Genomic DNA, 19,237 nt, shown 5'->3' with positions numbered 1-19,237 from the left:
AAAAAAAATAATACATATTCAATGGGATGGTTTTATGAATGGGATCATCTTGATGTGACCTTGCATGGTAGCATGTGAATTGAGTGCATGTTTGTGTGTGTGTGTGTGTGTGTGCTTGATTTTGCACTGTATAGGAGATTTCGACTATAGAATGGAGACTGCATAACTTACCGGTCTGACAAAACCATCTGAGTGCATCTGTACAGTTTTGATGTGCTACTTGTTTCACTCTGTCATAAATAACTTATTCGCAAGTGTGTGTGTGGCTGTGTGTGTTTGTATTCTGTACCTTGAGCTGCGTGCGTGTCAGCTCCAGGCTGCGCAGTCTGTGTTTACAGCTCTGAAGCTCGGTCTGGAGCTGCTCAGCCCGACCCGCTCGCTCACGGGCGCAGTCCAGCTCGTCCCGCAGTGCGCGCATGCCCCGCACCTCGCCCTGCAGAGAGCGGTTCTGGAGAGACACACACACACACACACACACACACACACACACACACACACACACACACACACACACACACACACACACACACACACACACACACACACACACACACACACACACACACACACACACACACACACACACACACACACACCAGTGGGGATGGGGTCAGAAAAGGCTAAGAACAAGTCTGGGTTGTGAAATAGAGCAAATGTTGACATGGTCTGATATAGAAATGTGTGTGTGTGTGTTCTATTTGGTAAATGGACTGCATTTATATAGCGCTTTTATCCAAAGTGCTTTACAACATGCCTACATTCACCCATTCACACACCGATGGGGGCAAGCTACCACGCAGGGTGCTGGGGCAACCATCGGGAGCAATTTGGGGTTCAGTATCTTGCCCAAGGACACTTCGACATGCAGACTGGAGGAGCCGGGGATTGAACCACCGACCTTCTGATTAGTGGACGACCCGCTCTACCTCCTGAGCCACAGCCGCCCCATTTCTGTACATATGAAGACCAAATGTCCTCACAAGGACAGAAAGATGATGAAAATCATCCAAATCATCCAAAGTGAGGACATTTTGCCGGACCTCACTTCTACAAGGAGCTAGTTAAGGGTTAGGGGTTAGTTTAAGGGTTAAGATTAGGGATTATGGCATGAATGTAGTCAATGAAGGTCCTCACAAGTATACAAAGACATGGGTGTCTGTATGTGCATGAACCTCTTTCTGAAGCTTCTTGAGCCGCTCCTCCATGGTTTGAATTTCCTGTTTGTAATCCAGAAGCTGATCACCTTTATCTTCCCTAGAAAAACAAGACGCAAACACACAGCCATCAACCTCACAGCTTGAGCATGAGGAAAACTGTTAATAGTAGAGCTGCAACAATTAATCGATTAGTTGTCAACTACTAAATTAATCACCAACTATTTTGATAATCGATAAGTCAAAATTCTCTGATTCCAGCTTCTTAAATGTGAATATTTTCTGGTTTCTTTACTCCTCTATGACAGTGAACTGAATATCTTTGGGTCGTGGACAAAACAAGACATTTGAGGACGTCATCTTTGGGAAACACTGATGAACATTTTTCACCATTTTCTGACATTTTATAGACCAAACTAATCGATTCATCGAGAAAATAATCGACAGATTAATCAATAATGAAAATAATCATTAGTTGCAGCCCTAGTTGATAGCAACACGTTTACTCTCTGAACATCACCGTGTTGTCACATTTTCAACACAATATGTTGCCCAAGCCTGATCATTTGACTCACGATCAACACACTCATTCATAAATATCTGTAATATGATTATCTAGTAGAAATATTGGAAAGACAGGTATGTTGTCAACAATATAATTGGCCAACAATTGCCTTTAACATATTTATTAGTCAATGATGTAAATTGGAATAAGTGAGCATTGCACATATTTTCTAAGGGTCCTCTTGAATTGTCCCCCTCACAGTCACTCTCACACACACACTCACAGTTGTTGTTTGAGGCGCCGTAGCTTGGCCCTGCTGTCTGCCAGCTGGAGTGCCAGGCCTTGAGGTGGCTCCTCGCTGTGAGCACCCAGGGGCACCGTGGCTGAGTCAGACTGGGCCTCCCGCTCCCTGCACAGCTCTGCTATCCTCTGGGGGGGAGAGAGAGAGAGAGGGAGAGGGAGAGAGAGAGAGAGAGATGGGACCGGATGACAGACAGACGGACGGACAAAGATGAGAGAGAAAAAGAGAGAACAATTTGGGAAAGAAGGAGCGAGGGAGAGAAAGAGAGAGAGACAGCGAGAGAAAGGGTGGCATGAGGCAGAGCGTGAGAGAGAGAGGGAGGGAAGAGTTCAAAGAAAATCACGGGAATCAAGAAGGACATGAGATTAGAAGCAGAAAGTACGAGGCGACACTCAGAAACCTAAACCCTGCGAACGCTATAGAACTGTGGGTACGGGCAGTGACTAATAATGACTCCTTCTCTTCATTTTGCATTGACTGCAAACCACTGCAGCTCTGTGCGGGTCTGCCTTAGCCTCACTCAAATGTATATGTGTGTGCGTTACTTGGCTGTGTGCCTGTCTGCAATTTCCACCCGGCTTTTAGAACGTCTGATTGCATGTTTACAGTCTGCGATCCTGTCCTTCTCCCATTAGTGTGTGTCACGTGGCTGAAACGTGTGTGTGCCCCACCTCCAGGTGTGTGTCCCTCTGAGCCAGCAGGCCTTGGATCTGCTTGGCCATGGAACCGAACACCAGCTGCAGCTCAGCTCCTTCCACCTCCATCAGCTCCTCCCACTGAAGCGGCAGCACCATCCGCGGATCCTGAGTCACCTGGAGGCAAGCACAGTTTCCTCAGGCCTCTACGCTAAGATCCACGCGTCTGAGAAACCTGACACAAAATGGCAGATCTGGGGACAAATGATTCAGTAACCTTCGGCGGCGGGGAAGACTGCGTGAATACCAAGTGGGCATGCATCTGCATACACAATTCTGTGTTGATATCCGCCAGGGAAGTGTGGCCCAAAATGCCTGATATGCAAAACTAATAATCATGCAGACAGGTTTGAAATGTCCTCGAGTGGAGGGTGTATGAATGGCGAGCGGGGGTGCACCTCTCACCTCTGTGATTCATGAGGCTGAGAAAACTGGCACAAAATGGCTGGTAGGCAGCATGCTGTTACTGAAATTCAGACCTGTTCTCGCTATAATTTAGACATGCTGCTACTGTAATTCAGACATGCTGGTATGCAACATGCTGTCATTGTAATGCAAGCAATTATTCATGGGGGGGGGGGGGGTGGTAAGATTACATTTTGGCTTTTATGCTTCATTTGAGACTACAGTGGAGAGTGACAGAAGAGTGTCTATCACAGGTTTCGCTCTCCAAACCTACAGTGCAGAGTGAAGCCATTCTGTACTGAATGATATTTAAAAACAGATGTGGGTCCCTCGGACTATATCTCCTCCAGCTGGGGGTCAGTGGGTGAACACCTATCATATTTGGGGGGGTTCCTTGACTCGATTATGCCTGGACTAGAACATACCTCCTGAATACAGCTGGCAATGGCCGCCTGGGTCTCAATGTCCAGAGACTGGATCTGTTGAATGAATGTTTCCTTTTTCTCGCACTGCAAACACACAGCAATGGAATGGAGTCAGTAGGGTGTGTGTGTGTGTGTGTGTGTATGTTAGGATTACACACGTATCCATTTGCCAATATAGCCAGTCAGTCCGATACGATTGAGGTTTCTCCCTGACTGCAGCTACATAGTCACTTATTACATTACAGTTCATTCAATTGCTCAATAATGATTTTGTAAATCCATTCTCCATTTTAAAGCAGTAATGTATCCCAGAGTTTGTCCTACCATTGAATAGGTGGGATGAGTCAGCCTGCCTTAAAGAGCTGCTAACCCTAAAATATTTTAATTAGTATGGCTTTCAATGGAGAGTCTTAGTGTCCCATGATGATCTAAATACTGTTTCAGTGGCTTTTCCATCCTGACAGGAATCAAATTCAGGGGGAAACACCTAATTTTTGGTATGAAAATAGAAAAATTTAAAGATATTAAATATTGGCAGCTTCAGTGAAAAAATACTGGAATCAGTATAGACCTTCAAAAACCCATTTCGGTATTGTGTGTGTGTGTGTGTGAGATCACCTGCACAGCACACCCTAGTAACAGCAGCAGCAGCCTCCTGAGCTCCTCCACAGCTGCCTCTGAGGACACAGGAATACCTGTCATCATCATCATTATCATCATCATCCCCCCTTCTCCCCCCCCCACATCACCCTCACTATCATTATCACCTTAATGTGTTTCGCAGACAGCAGAGATATTGACTCATATAAAGTGTAATTGCTCTCGTGCTGCCGAGAGGCACGGCGCTGATACGATCGCTGTGTTATCTCATACCTGTTAGGGGGTCCTGCCCCAGAATGGCAATATTGGGGAGCGGCATCAGTATCAGCTGCTGCAGGTCTTCCTGGAGAAAGGGAAGGAAGGGAATGAACGTGAAGGGTTAAGAGTAAAAAGAAATTTGTCAAGTGACGGTGCTCGCCCCGTCCTGTCCGCCTGCCCACAGAAAGCCCACACTAGACTAAAATGGCAAAAGTTTCCACCAGCCTCCTGCGGTTTGTAGTGCAAACAAAGAGCAGATATCAGAGAGGAGCAGAGCGTGTGCGTTTGTACTTCAAGGTCAGGCAGGCTTTCACAGGTTATGTTCAGTTTAGTATATTTTAGTTTCGCTTATTCTGACTCAGGATTCTTTAGAACTTATAACAGTAACACAGGAGCACACGGATGGATAGGGATGCCACAACAAAATAGCTGATTTATTTCCATTGTTCCTCTTGTGGTTAAACACTCTAGGTTGTGTGGGCAGTCAGAGATGACAATTATATTATATCACTCCACATTAACAATGTACAGAATCACAAAAGATCACAACTGACATCAAAACTCAAAACACCCAAAATGCATTAGCAAGTACCAAAAGATTATCACTATATTATTACTGTAGAAGCTATTTCCTCACTTTTATTTAACTGCTTAATTTGAACCAGTTTCACTTAAGTCCCACAAAGATCTAAAAGAGCATCCAGCAAGCATTCTTCTGAACCTAGCCAGGCTTAGACTAGCTTTGCTGGATCTGGTGTTGAATTGAACTAATCTGTGAACCGTAATCAGCTAATTGAGCAGGAGGAACTCTTGGATCTGGTTGTTTCTTGTATGAGTCCTGTGCTAGAAGACCTCCGTAAAGCGACAACAAGAGAGCGGGATGAATCAGATCTAGCGGAAGGCCCACCAACACTCTGGCCAGCTTGTTCAAGCGATTTGTAGTCTCTTCTTCCATATCTTGGACAAATCTCCTGGCAGAGTCTAAATGACGTTGAATCAAGCTGGATGGCAGGCGCTTCAGACAGTCCCGGTCCAGAAACCTGGCTTTTCTGGCGAGGAGCTGCTTCGATTGTCATCAGGACCCTCCTACATTGTACCTCCCAAGTAGCAGACAGGCGACTTTGCTGAAACAATTTCATCTAACTGCTATGAACTTTAATTCTCCTGCTTGATGTAACCTTGGTCTTTCACTGCGAAAAGAACGGAGCCATTTCCCCCCTTAATTAAGACATTTTTTTTGTCAAAGAGCCATACACCGACTTTGGCTAGCTCCTCTCCCAAATGCTCTCCAAGCCTGCTCATGTCCTCATCTGATCCGTCAATGCCAAAATCGCCAGAATACAGAAGTGAGTCACAATTACAACTCTCTCTCTCTCTCTCTCGCTTTTCATTTATATACAGTGAAGAAGGCAATGGGGCGAGCTCGCTCCTCCTCAGCAGCAGTGTACGGGTCTGGCATCAGAAGCATGTGCAGCCAGCCTGAAGAGGATGTGAAGCACCGCAGCACCGCGTTGGTCATCGACTTCTGAACGAGATTAACCTAGTCTGATAATCACAGAGGAGCTTCCTGCTGTTGTTGGCATACTAATATTTTCTCATGAACAACCCTCTCCGGCATTTTTCTGACACCGCAGCCAAGACAGATACTGGCTCGCAGCTGCCTGAATCGCTCCCCGTTCTATACAAAGGAGGGATTTTGGCACGCTTCCTATCGTTTGGTACAATTATATACCCTGCTTAAGTGAGAGATTAACAATGTGGGTAATACATGGCGCAATTATCTCTGCTACGCGATGATTCTTAAAACCTCAGCGTGATGTCCGGGCCAGTTCCTCTCGAGGTGAAGTTCAGCCAGAAAGTATATTCATAACTTTTCCCAGTGACACCATAGTAAATGAGAAGGAATTAGCCTTTATCCCTGGGTGAGTCTACTGCCTCTGAAAATAATCTGTTCTTGTATGAAGAACTCCGAAGAAGCTTTTTCATCAAGTTGCTGGTCACTGAGGTAAAAGAAGAGAATTAAATCCATTTGCAACTTTATCTTTTCCAAATTCCATCTTTCCAACAATTTGGCTTCATGTTGTTTGGATTGCTGTTGGTTTTCTTTTCACCCGCAGACAAGGTCCTTTAATGATTTCCAATGCTTTTGTGGGCTGTCTTGCTTTCCCTTTATGCTGAATGCACTTATGTGATTTAATCTGTGATTTCTCGATGTTAATTGAAGCATCATTTATTGGTATTTCAATGGCCTTCAAAATATCATGGTTTACTCAGGACCGAGATCTTTTATCCAGACTGGCTTGAAAGGGTCAATAAATGATTAACCTTGAGAAATTAACATTTAAAACACCATCAACAGAAGGCTACTAACTAAACTTCTCTATTCAAGTGCGTTATTAAAGGCTTTTGAGAGAGAATAGAATAGAATAGAATAGAATAGAATAGAACAGAACAGAATAGAAGAATAGAATAGAATAGAACAGAAGAGAACAGAATAGAATAGAAGAACAGAATAGAATAGAACAGAACAGAATAGAATAGAATAGAACAGAACAGAACAGAATAGAAGAATAGAATAGAATAGAATAGAATAGAATAGAATAGAATAGAATAGAGCTGGCCTGTACAATGCCCCTTCAGCATCCTCTCCCACAGAGTGCTTTGTATTCACGCCTGTACATCTACACAGAAGGCACAGTAGCGTTATTAGAGAAGCTGAGGTCACAGCAGAGAGTAATATCAGTTGTTGCTGTGGCTTACACTGTCCACACTCCTGTCAGTGTAACACACACAGGAAAACAGCCCAAAGAAACACTACAGAGCAAGAAGTAAAAGCACGACCAATGTGGAACTAACCATCCACAGCGGCAGGGCAGATTACTGTGAGCGTACCTGGTGAGGTTCTAGTCCAATACGGACCTGATACAACCTTCCCTATCGTCACTGCAGTCTCCCATGCTGCTCTGCGCTCTTCCGGGGACATTAGTGATTCATTGAAAATTAGGAAGCGAAACCGCGACGCCTTGTGTTTTGCTGTTTTCAGAAGCTAAGCAACGCGTGTTCAGTCAACTCCACGACTTAGGGAGGTTTGCTCCGCTGAGAGCAGAGGCCTTTGAATCATCCTGAGGGGAAAGACATTGTGTCATTTCCTCAAAAGCCACCAGCACCGACAATACCCGCTGTGGAACGCAAGACACTGCGAGCTCTTTGATTCATCTTATTCTGTTTTTTTTTTCCCATCTTCAACCCCCTCACCGCCATTGCGGCTAATAAATTCAGCTCGCAGCCCCCCCTTTCCTTTCTCTCACCCTGTTTGCCTCACAATAAGCGCGGATGTGTCGAAAAACCTGCTATTTCATTTTCCTCCTCTTCCTCCTCCTCCTCTTTCTTTCAAATGCCCCGTCTACCCCCCACACGCACTTTGCGCTTTTTCTTCTTCTTCTTTACAATGTCCTTAGGAGACACATTCATCTGTTGAGAACGATAGTTGAGCTTTGCTTCACTCCTCCTCTGTTTTTACTACAGCGAGACAGCCGCCTCCCCGGCCCTCCGACATCACACGCTTAAAAAAGGAAATTTCAGCCTTTTTTTTCCACGAGCCTTTTCTACTCCTAATGAGCTGGGAGCTGTTTCAGTCCATCCACAAAAAGCCATTACACCAGTGTTTTGGAGAATTTGTTTTGTTAGCAGTGTTCATGTAAGTGAATGAGGCTAAAAGACATTTTCCTCCAAAAAAAAAAAGAAAAAAAAATGTCACATGGAGCTCATTCCAGACCGTTTCCAAACCATTTTACAGCATGACTCACTATATGGAAGGATTTAAATATGATTTGTCACAGAATTGGTTTGCCTTGGTATTGCTTTTTTGCCCACTGACTTGCACACTGCTAACCAGAGGTGGAAAAAGTACCAAAATATCCTGCTCAGGTAGAAGTATTGTTACTTTACTGACATTTTACTTAAGTAGAAGCAAAATTGCTCTGTAAAAAGTAGCTTATTTCAAATGTACTCAGAGTAAAAAGTTACTGTGTTATTTACAATTACAGCAGTGTTAGCTGTGATCAACTCTAAAAGACAGAGGAGACCAAGGTTAAACTAGATTCTTTTAGTTGTGAATAAAAAACTTTCCAAAATAAAGAAAAGCCAGATTCCTCTTCTCTTCTTGGCTGACTGACCACTCTGTGGCTCAACAGTTGGCCAGTTTATGACTGGCCGGTTTCTGATGCAATGTTTATGGAGAGCTTACAAAATTTGGATGTGATTCAAAATGTAGCCAAGTGCAACACTTCGGTCAAAACATACTCAAGTAAAAGTTTACTGATTTCAAAAAATACTCAAGAAAGGTACAATTACACAAAAAACTACTCAGTTACTTCCATCCTAACACAATTCTTCGTCTGCTGTCTCAGTAACCACAACACCAGTGCAAGTGCTTTTCAAATGGACTGAAAGCTCTCCAAGTTCAAGATGAAAGAGTGGAAAAGTTCTAAAGTCTTGGGAAAACTTGTCGACTCTCTCGCTCTCCTCCCTGCTGATGCCTCTGACACCTCGTCCTCACCTCCTCCTCCTCCCTGTGACCCCCCCCCAAACACACACACACACACACACACACCCTTACCTGGTAGTAGGCCCTGAGGTGTCGATTTAAGATGGAGAAGTTCTGGACTCTCAGCATGTGGTCGTCTCTGTCGCTGCGGTACAGCCGCTCCACCTTGGGGTTGGGGTCTCTGGGGGACAGGAGGCAGAGAGACGCGGTGGTGTATTTACTGCGGCGTGATCAAAGCAGCCGAGCAACCGGCGCTGGCTGTGTGTCTCCAGACGAGCACATCTTATGCAACGGCGCATTTGAGTGGAGAGTGGATAAAATTTTAATGAGCCGGAGAGGCGGGCAGCAAGAATCCACACACAATCATCTGTTGAGATAACTTAGGCTCGGGTCAGGCCAAATGAATCATTCTCGCTCAATGAGCGAGAATTTGCCTTGGGAATTGGTTTTATTCTGCTGAAATTTGAACGTGGGGATCAGGAATTCAGCGGCGGCGGGTAATAGCTTGGCACATATGCAGAGCCGCGTCTCATCGCTCACTGGCACAAAATGTCTCTGACCCACATGCCATATGCCTTTTTATTCTGGCAACAGCAGCAACACAATATTAAGACAGAGAGTTGTCCTAAAGCTTATGCAGATATTCCAATCTAATTCATTTTATGCAGAGAAAATAAAAAGTAAGCCATCTAAATAAAGGCTTTTAAAGAGTTTTTGCTTAATATGCCTCGGTTATTATTTGGACAATGGCCTTGTTGGCCCATTTCCACACTGTTTTATTTTTACTTATTAATAGAAGCCATTTGCAGTTTTGCAGTCAGTTGAATTTCCATTTTCTCTATTTTGTACCAAATGGAGCACTGTAGATGAGCTGGTATTACAAGTATGTTGAACCGTTATTTTTCATTTCAAGTGTCACTGGGCCTCCGCTGCAAATTGGTAAGAAATATCCTTACAGTGAAAGCACTGTTCATTAAATAAGCTCTAATTTCCCTTTATTATCTATGATCTCAAGGTGGAGTCTCATCAAAAGCAAAAGTCTCATCTGGGGCGATCTTACATGACCCTCATGACCTCGTTGAGGAAGATGCCGTTGGTCAGCCTCAGGTAGCGGCCCCGGGAACTCTGGGAAACCGAATTGACTTCCATGTACTGGCTGTAGAGCGAGACGCCGTCCTCCCTCTCCACCATCCTCTCAAACAGCTGCACCTATGAGAGACAGGGAGGGATGGGAGGAGGGGGCGGGGGATACAGGCAGGTGGAAAAAGAAAATGAAGACAGAGACAGAAGCGGAGAATAGGTACAAAGAGAGAGAGCGAGAGAGAGATGGAGAGGTGAAAGCATTCTTCACACAGGAAGCCTCTTGAGTCGGCGCGGAGCAGCACCTGTCTGGACAGGTGGGATCTGTGCTCTCACACTGGGAAGCACTTCACAGAGAGACAGGCAGCCAAGCAGGACCGCAGCCAAGGTCTCTCTCTGTCTCTCTCTCTCTCTCTCTCTATCTCCGCGAGCGAAGAGCTGTGCCAATGCAAACTGCAATATAATGAGGTTTATTCCCAACCGTACCTCCTAAAAACTGCACTGTCGGTAAACAGAGCAACAGACCTCGAGCGGGTTCGGCCGATAGCCCGAGACCTGGTGTGTGCCAAGGTAAAGGAGGGATGGCAGAGGGGGGGGGGGGGGGGCGTCCGCTCTGCTGAAGTGTCCTCGGGCAAGACGCTGAATCCCTACCAGCTCTGTGGCTAAGCCTGACCTTTGACCTCACTGTGGAGGGCGGGATGGGGCAAGAGAAGAAAGAATTTCCCTCCAGGGACCAATACAGTATCACATTACATTATAAATACTGTTCATCAGCCGGGGAGAAACCCCCCCCCCCCCCTTTGGGCTGATTCGGTGGATTATTGCTTTCCCAGGTGGAAATTCAGTCTGTTTCCAAATGCAACACATCCTCGGCATTCACGAGGCGGAGTGTATTGTCTTGAACACACCGCAGATTAGTGTTGTTCTCAAATCAAAGAGCTCAAGGACACGGAAGAGTCAAGTCTAGGGAGGGAAAGCTTGGTCACACAGAGGCAGGGGGAAGCTGACAAAAGGAGAAGTGGTGTTTGTTTTGCTGTTGGGGACACAATAGCGAGAAGACACTATCTATTTGATGCTTTTTATTCAACTCTTACTTTTTTTTTATTTGCTGTGGGGGACGGAATGAGAAAGCAGGCTTTTGGAAAATATACAATGTCTTAAGTATTTGTGAGTGGAAATGATCACTGCAGCAGAATTGGTCATATAGGCCAAGGCGGATGGAGAGTTTCCACCACTAGTTTTGTACTATTCCTCTCTCTCTCTCCCTCTCCCTCTCTCTCTCTCGGCCTTTGTCGAAATGATGACCTTTTCTGTAACTGAAAGCGATAAATGATAAATGACGTACCCATCGAGCCAACGCACTTTCCATGAATTCCTCTATTATCTCCATAATGTTAGAGTCCATTGTGGCGCCACGAGAGCCGGCGCGCACTAAAGACGGCGGCTAATTAAAAAAGAAAAAGAAGTGTTATCGCGGCGTACGTGTATAATAAATCAAAAGGAGAATCCATCTCGCGTCAAGTGAAGCAGTTTGACATTTCCGCGGCCCTCTCGCTTCGCCCTGCCTCCACCTCTCTGCCTCTTCCTCTATCTCTCTGTCACTCGGGTTTCATTGCAAAACCACACCGGAATTGTCAAAACGCACATGTTGCGTTTCTGGAACCGTCATCACACCTCCACCATGTCCACACGGAAGAAATACACTGCATAGACATACTGTATATAGAGATACTGTACGTTTCAAAATATACAAAAAAAAAATGTGTACCAATACGTTTGTTGTATGTTTTTAAATATATTTTAAGCCTATTCTGAGTTACCTGTAGGTTTTTTTTTTCCGGGTAACTCAGGTTATTTCCATGAAAAGCCCCACTCAAAGCCACATAGGGCGGTGGGAAATCTTAGTTGGATATTACAGGCTAATTCTGCGCTGCCCCTGGCAAATACCGTGAAAATGACTCAGGTTTTGACTCGGGTTATTACCATAAAGTTGTGAGAGCTATAACGGTGCCAGTAGTGCTCCAGGCCCACGGCTTCTCCTCGACACGTCCAAGTCCAACTCAAGCACTGTGCAACGGCGACCTCTGCTGGGTTTAAGATGTAAGTTCATTGGCCCATTTTTAAATTACTCATTTGCATCCCATCATTTTGCATGACCGTCTTATTCAAAAACAGTGGTGGAATTGACCTTATCATACTTTATAGTAGTTTATATCTCCCATGAAATGCTATAGTAATATTTATTATTGGATTACTATTGTTCATTTTTGCAAGACACTTAACTATTTATTTTAGGAAAATAAAACGTTTAACCCTGCTACATTAATATTATATCTGACACCTATAACCTCAAGTTGAAGTTTGAATGTATGACTATTATCAGAGTGCTGGTCTAATATTTCATAATTAAAGAACTTATGTACTTCTGCAAACACTGACAGCATGTGAATATATAAAGAAAAGAAAACATTCAGTGGCCTTATTCTGTGATAGGGTTTTATTCAACAAGAAGGAGCACATATTGGATATGACTACAGGCTAAAACAGATCACCACTTAATTTTCTTTGTAAATAAAAAGCAATTTTAAAAAAAGAAAAGAAAAGGTTTTGCTTAGTCAAATAGTCTCCAACACTGCTTCCATCACTGTGTGGCTGAGTGTCCTGTGTGCTGTCAGTGCGTGCTGATACTGCCTGTGCAGCAGTTCTGGGATTAACTGCGCTGGGATTATCAGATTGTTTCAGAGCTGCCAGAGTAGACAAGATGACAGCTTCATATAGGGCACCACTAACACACACACACACCCATACGCACAAAGATACACACACTTAATCCATTTAATTCTCCTTGCTGAACTTAGATAACCCATAGTCACTTAATTGACTCACCTATTATAGTACAGGTACAAAAGGAAGCCGACACTACAAAGCAGTTAAAAATGTCTACCTTTAATATATTTCATGTACGTTGCCATCAGGTTCCTAAGCATTTCATTGCAGTTTAGTACAAACTCTACAGCTAGCTGTCAGATGAATATAGAGCACATGGGATGAGCTTTTGCATTATATGACTGGGACTTTGCCAAATTTGAATCAAAACATATTTGGAAAGTAAGGGTGTTCCCATAATGTGTGCTTGTATCAGCGTGTATTGCATGGTGAATGTTTCAAATTTGTGTGTGTGTGTGTGTGTGTGTGTGTGTGTGTGTGTGTGTGCTTCACCCTTTTAGGCTGAATGTACTCTCCTCTAGTTACAACAAAAAGTACTACACATCTCATCGACAGATTCTGCGATGTTTACGCGTTCAGAAGCTCCTGCACAGAGGGGTTATTTGTTTTGCTGTCTGTGCAGGGCCTGATAAGATTCCCCATGTGTTGCCTTGTTTTGGCCATGTGCAAGGGAGCTGCGGCTGCTGCACTGGTGGAGCATAAATCAAGCCTAACATGTCAAACCCAACAGCTGTTGTATCCCACCGCCCGCCACCAGCCAAGAAACCTCAGACCCCCCCGCCTCCCTTCCTCCTCAGCACGTTTGTTCGTCTTGTCCTCTAGCTGGAGGCCGCGGGGGCATCGCCCTTCTCGGTGGCGTCCTCTGCGGCGGGCTCCTCACCAGAGACCTGGCCGAGCTTCAGCAGGTTGAGGAAGTAGGCCTTGACGTCCTCAATGGTCTCCTTCACGTCTTTCTCCAGGAGGAAGCCCTCGGTCTCCTCCTCTGGGTTCTCCAGAGCCATTGCTGCCTCCACGGCTGTTTGCAGGTACCGCAGGCTCACAAACACTGATATCTGCACAGAGAGAAGCAACAATGATGCTGTAGGTGCTGTTACTAAATGTCAGTGTCTGTCACTGAATTGGACGGTCCTGTTGTGCACAGACTGTGATGCTATACATTGGGCTCAGGAACCATCCTGTTATATCACAGATTCCTAAACACTGATATCATGGAGAGGAAGAATTCAGACCGTCAATAGTGTTGCAGAATCACTTCATCCTGGAAGAGTCAACATTATCAACAATGTTGGAAATAACTACCCTGTTATACAGCAGGCTTGCAAACACTGAGCTGTGGAGATGAAGAGTCAGAACTGTGGCTAGTCTTATGGAAAGACTCCTGATTCAACATGGGTTCCCGGACAGTGAGGTCCAACTAGGGAAGAGTCAACACTGGAGCAATCCATACTACAGCCTCTTACATACATTGATATCTAGCGAGGAAGAGCCACCTCTGTTAGGACCTGCAGAGTCACTGGGATGTGGATAATGCCAGGATGAAATAATAACCTCTGATACCTTTAGGCAGTGGTCACCATCAGCCTTTGTGTGAGCCTCCTATTCTAGCAGTCAGTGTTTTTCTATCCATCAATAGCAGTGGAATAAATCTACTGATTTTTTTCATCCTGTCACGGTATGACAAACAAGGTGTGCTTCTCCTCTACTGTTTTTGCTTAGTCTTTGGCAACAGAATTCAAAAATGGGTGTTGGCCAAGCGCTGGGATTTTTTGGCTGAAAATCAGACGTTATCTACAGCTCAGCTTGAAGGCCCGCCAACTCTTCACACAGTCATCCAGGTTTACTGTCATGGTGAACTAGAAAAAGTACCATGCTGAGCTGCTGGATCAAGAAATACAGATTATTTGATGAGCCATGGGCCATGTGTAATGATGCCCAGTTAAACATGTGTATGAGCATCCGATTCTAACCTGAGGCTTCGTTGTTATTTGAAGAAACTGCGACGTCAATACTGTTATTTGGCAAAAAGGTAAAAGTCCATGTTTGATTATAAGATTGATCACAGAAAAGACGTGGAAAGCGATGTCTATCATTGGTGTTTTCTTTTGTCTGTGGCAGCCTATATATGAACTGTCATCATGAATTGAGTTCTAGTTATTTTGTGTGTTTTAGGGTGGCTTAAGGACAAATGTAGGAACCTCTTACCAGAATGTGGCAAGTGCCTGGTGAAGAGAAATCCATTTAAATGAAATTGCATGTCTATGGTGTGGATGATCTAACCTACCTGCATAAAGATGACTGACAACACGCCAGGACCAATAATATTCATCAGTTCCATGTAGTAGCTGACCAGAGCCTCCCTGCAGCCGCGCTTGTACAGGTTGAGCTCCTCTGACTGGTGCTCGTAGTTATAGTGGGCGTTGTTATCCAGCAGGTGGTACTGCAGGCAGGGGCGCGGGGAGGCGGGGTTACAGCAGCTGAAGGGAACGCCGTCCACCAGGTAGCGGCTGTCTACGTTACTCCGAACGCGGCTGGAGAACAAGGGAGTGGAGGGGGACAGATTAAAGAAGAGGGATGAAGAAGAAGAAGAAGAAAGTTAGAGGTTTTGCCATTTTATGTGCCATAATATTCATGTTTTTCGGGGGTGAATATGTGTCAAATTCAAGGCCTACGTCCTTGCTCAATACACGTAACACATTAGTGAGGAATAGGCAGTGCCTCTTCACAAGTGTCATGTTGTAGCCTCTCTGTTTACTCACTCCCTGTCCCTTATTTCACCTTTGACTTGTGTCTTCCACATCTAATCTTTCTCTCACTGCTTTACTTACTGACCTCTGTCACTGTTTTCCATCTTATCTTCCTTGAAAGTAAAGGCTAGATGTTCTATGTTTAATCCCCCTCAAATAAATCTTCCTCTACTCTAGCATCCTTCTTTCTCTCTCTTTCCCTCTTTCCTTCCGCTAGGACATATTGCTTGTTGTTTTTAAATGTGAAGTCCAAGTATCTTGCAACTCATCCACCAGAACTCCAGCTAGACTCTCTTCCCTTCTCTTCTCTTCCCGTCCCTGAACCAACACACTCCTGTTGACTCAGTTTCTTTGCTCTTCTTATCACCTCACTCCCTGCATCTCAAAATGTGTTCATTTTCGTATTGCTGTTCACTCACTCCTTGACTTCCTTGGAGGTGAAGTCCAGGTATCTGTTGCTGATCCACTGAACTTCAAACCAGTCCCTGTGGTTGTTGTTACCGCAGCAGCGCAGCTGCATCTGGAGGCGATCGATGGTCTCTTTCTGGAAACAACGGCCCGGCACGTCTGTGTCCCGGTAGAACCGAATACCATTCCTGAGGCCCACCTGAGGGGGGAGAAAGGAGGTAGAAAGAGAGAGGGAATAAAAGGGGAGGGGGGTGATATCTGATGTGTTCAAGAACCCTTTTTTATGTTGTGCGCACAGCTGTTTTGAGTTTCCATTGGATGGTTGCTACTTTGTTGAAGAGATTCAGTCCAGTTTGAGATATTCACCATTTGATACCAACTCTTACAAAATGATTTCTGGCTTGCTGGTTAAATGTATTCTGAAATAATTTTGAAGTGAGCTATTTTAAGACCATAACTTAGAAAATAGTAAATGTTATGTTTTGTTTTTTTAAATATTGAGCAATGCATATCCAGATTTCTTTTGTTTCAAAGTGGTATATGGCATTTTGGGGTGCAAAAATGTTTCTATTCATCTGTCAGTCCAGTCTTACCTTCTCTGTCTTCAAACCTATCCCCACCCACCTCCCCATGGTCTATATCCTCTGTACCCCCCATCTTAGCCCCAGCTACCTCCACCAAACACCACCCTAGGCCTCCTTAGCTCCACTCACAACCACCTATTACCCCAGCAGTGCTCAAATCCACCCCAGCCCCCCTAAACTCTACCACTTTCCTTTTACATTTTAGGCATTTAGCTGAGACTCTTATCCAGAGCAAACTAAGCTATACCCATCCTGTCTCCACCCCCCGCCCCAGCCTGCCTCTGGTGACCCCACCTTGAGGGACTCTTCCAGGCTGCCCTGCAGGGCGTAGCTGAGCACCACGGCGGTGATGAGCAGCATGCAGAGGAGCACGGCCACGCCGAACCAGGGCATCAGGAAGGGCTTCCAGCGGGGGAAGCGGGCCGGGTCCAGGGAGTCCTGACACACGCGGCCAGCGAACCAGTTGGTGCCGATGGAGGCCAGGCCCACCAGCATCAGGATGTTGGGCACCACATGGATCTCTGTGTTGTCCATCACCTGAAGGAGGAAGAGCACGGTCAAAGTGAAACAAGGGCTGGAAATGAGCACCAGCCAACAGCGGGTCACTTTATCATTTCCTCTAACCACTACAGCAGGTAATAACCCTGCACTTAATTAGCCTTATCTATTCTAAAAATGACTTTGGCAGCTAAGAGATTCAATTAGCTGGTGATATGGCCAGATGATGAAAAATTTAGTTCAGTGCCCTGGTTACAGCAAAAGTCAACTATTATGGGCTGAGTTTTCATAAGCCTGCCAGCACTAAGAGTGCCTTTGCCCCATTGTTGTTTTAGAGTGTAATTACTTTTAGAAAACTCAACCCAAGCCTGTTATCTTGTGCCTGCTGATCCTGTAACATCTGTGTAGCCATCTGTGGTTTAAATCAAGTACAGGGAGAATAATCTCCGCTTCTGGATTCTCTCTGAGAAAGACTAATTTCATCTCCATCAGGAATGATCAGTGTTGTCACTGGTTGTGCAAAGGGTCAAGTGTAAAACAAACCATTGAAGAGCTTTGGATCATATTCTGTGTAACAAGTATAATGAGGATTAGCAGGTGGTGAATCAGACTGTAAGAGCATTTAGCTCCCTGGCACTATTCTGTTAGCCACACGGCTACGGGCAAGTGAAGGCAAGTGTAGCTCATATTTCACTGTATTTCATTTTGGTGTCATTGAGTTCATGGTTCATCTCCACACTAAATCCAATAACACTTTCTCAATACATTTCCTCCACAACTAAGAGCTTATCAAATCTGGTTCCCTTATTGGAGATCAATAATGATGTGAAGGCATGCATCCGTGGCCTGCAGCTTTTCTGTGTAGCTGATTGGATATCAATGTTTCCAACCTATTGGAATCAGACCATCGGTAATCAATTAAGCCCATTGGCCCATTCTGGGCAAATTCACCAATCAGGTGTATGTCACGACCTTCACTTACTGGTCACAAGTTATCCAAAATTCAATGCACCATTCAACCCATTTTCTTCAGTGATACAGAATGAAAAAACACTAACATATCCACATGACTGTATTTGCGTGTCTATGTGTCATTGCATGAATATTGACACTAGTATTTTGTGTGCTGTGTGTGTATTTGTGGATTAAACTGTACAGCTATCAAGAATCTCACTGATAAGCGACAGCATGGCGGTGATAATCAGACTCAGTAAACAACCATGAGCAAACGCAAAACTGTGTGCATATAAACCTATATTTATGTATCTGGGTAGGTTCAAGCTTGTGCTTTTAGACCTCAAGTGTGTATGTGTGTGTGTGTGTGTGTGTGTGTGTGTGTGTCTAAGCCGGCCCTCTCTACCTCGGCCCTGCGGAGCAGCTCTGTCTTAAGGTAAACCCCCAGACAGAAGATGAAGGCCCCGGACATCACTGCCAGCCAGGACAGCAGCCACAGGCCCTGGGCCAGATGTACCCGCCTCTGCAGGGGGAACTTCATCTTCATTATGGTCATGGCTCACTACTGTGCACCGGTCAACACAGAGAGAGAGGACAAGAGTGAAAGAGAGAGGGGGAGGAGGGGGGAGGGGGGTCAAGAGAGAGAGTTGTAGGGAAAAAAGGAGAGTAAGAGGAAGGAGCTCAGTGAATTTCTGGTCAAAGATGCAGTGTGGATCCAGAGATGCAGCTGCATGTAAAATAACCAAAGCCACAGATTGTGTTGTGGGAATACAGCAATCGAAGCGGTCCGGTGGCTTGCTGCTTTGGTGGGTTATTAACAGGTTGAGCTCATCTAAGTTGTTCCAGGTGGAGGGGATAATCAGCTAGATCCCTTAGATGAAGTGAAGGGCACACTCAACCTCAGAGGATAATCCAAAAACTTTCACTTGGACGTTGAAATTGTCCCAAAAAGATTCTTTATAATCCAGTATAGTAATACCATAGAAAAAAAGTGAGAAAATGGTTGATCTATGAAATATGGAAGCCGAGAGATATTCCTTTCCCCAGAGATGGCGAGATCTCCCTCAAGTCATTAGTCACACCGCCGCAGTCCCCCCCTTTCAAGTTGAACCCCACGATTTCTTCCTCTTGACGTGTAGTTGTCTTTTGATGGCGCCCCTCTGGGTCTGTGCATGTGCGGTGCCCCCCTATACCGCTGCACCCATGGCTGGAGGACACACCGACTGGCCAAAGTCGAGGGTTTGGAGCCGTAATCCCCCCAACAGAGTCCCTGGGATCCTATTAAGGCACAGGGGCCAATGGGAAAGCAGGCCAGTGTCTGATCAGCAAACTTGTTCTGATAGACACGTAGTC

The 19,237-nt window shown here is 45.1% G+C and overlaps 2 protein-coding genes across 3 annotated transcripts in view; both read right to left on the bottom strand.

Moving 5' to 3' along the window:
• ccdc88b (coiled-coil domain containing 88B) overlaps window positions 1-11,530 on the bottom strand; it is a 32,219-nt gene extending 20,689 nt beyond the window's left edge. Inside the window, exons 1-10 of the mRNA XM_071529182.1 lie at window positions 11,315-11,530; window positions 9,950-10,098; window positions 8,962-9,070; window positions 4,359-4,428; window positions 4,104-4,162; window positions 3,486-3,569; window positions 2,632-2,772; window positions 1,943-2,088; window positions 1,173-1,254; window positions 290-448 (exon numbers count right to left, since the gene is read on the bottom strand). Coding sequence (XP_071385283.1) covers window positions 290-448; window positions 1,173-1,254; window positions 1,943-2,088; window positions 2,632-2,772; window positions 3,486-3,569; window positions 4,104-4,162; window positions 4,359-4,428; window positions 8,962-9,070; window positions 9,950-10,098; window positions 11,315-11,374 — 1,059 coding nt within the window. The 5' untranslated portion in view covers window positions 11,375-11,530. The remainder of the gene's footprint in view (window positions 1-289; window positions 449-1,172; window positions 1,255-1,942; window positions 2,089-2,631; window positions 2,773-3,485; window positions 3,570-4,103; window positions 4,163-4,358; window positions 4,429-8,961; window positions 9,071-9,949; window positions 10,099-11,314) is intronic.
• Window positions 11,531-12,459: 929 nt separating this feature from the next.
• Window positions 12,460-18,992, bottom strand: rom1b (retinal outer segment membrane protein 1b). 2 transcript variants are annotated; one of them, XM_071529178.1, is made up of 5 exons: window positions 18,291-18,992; window positions 16,727-16,969; window positions 15,860-16,047; window positions 14,978-15,224; window positions 12,460-13,748 (listed from the first exon to the last, which is right to left on the bottom strand). In XM_071529178.1, the coding sequence occupies exons 1-5, from the start codon at window positions 18,438-18,440 to the stop codon at window positions 13,515-13,517; spliced, it is 1,062 nt and encodes a 353-aa protein (XP_071385279.1). In that variant the 5' UTR covers window positions 18,441-18,992; the 3' UTR covers window positions 12,460-13,514. The 2 variants fall into 2 exon arrangements, with proteins under 2 accessions (XP_071385279.1, XP_071385280.1); XM_071529179.1 differs by having other exon boundaries at window positions 12,460-13,774; window positions 15,004-15,224.
• Window positions 18,993-19,237: the final 245 nt, after the last annotated feature.

Source organism: Centroberyx affinis, unplaced genomic scaffold (assembly GCF_046629955.1).
Source record: "Centroberyx affinis isolate AG114_WGS23_722 - 3 ecotype Tasmania unplaced genomic scaffold, CSIRO-AGI_Caff_v1 ptg001774l_1, whole genome shotgun sequence".
NCBI lineage: Eukaryota > Metazoa > Chordata > Actinopteri > Beryciformes > Berycidae > Centroberyx > Centroberyx affinis.
The sequence above is the reverse complement of the archived record's forward strand: the minus strand, read 5'-3'. Positions and strand labels throughout refer to the sequence as shown.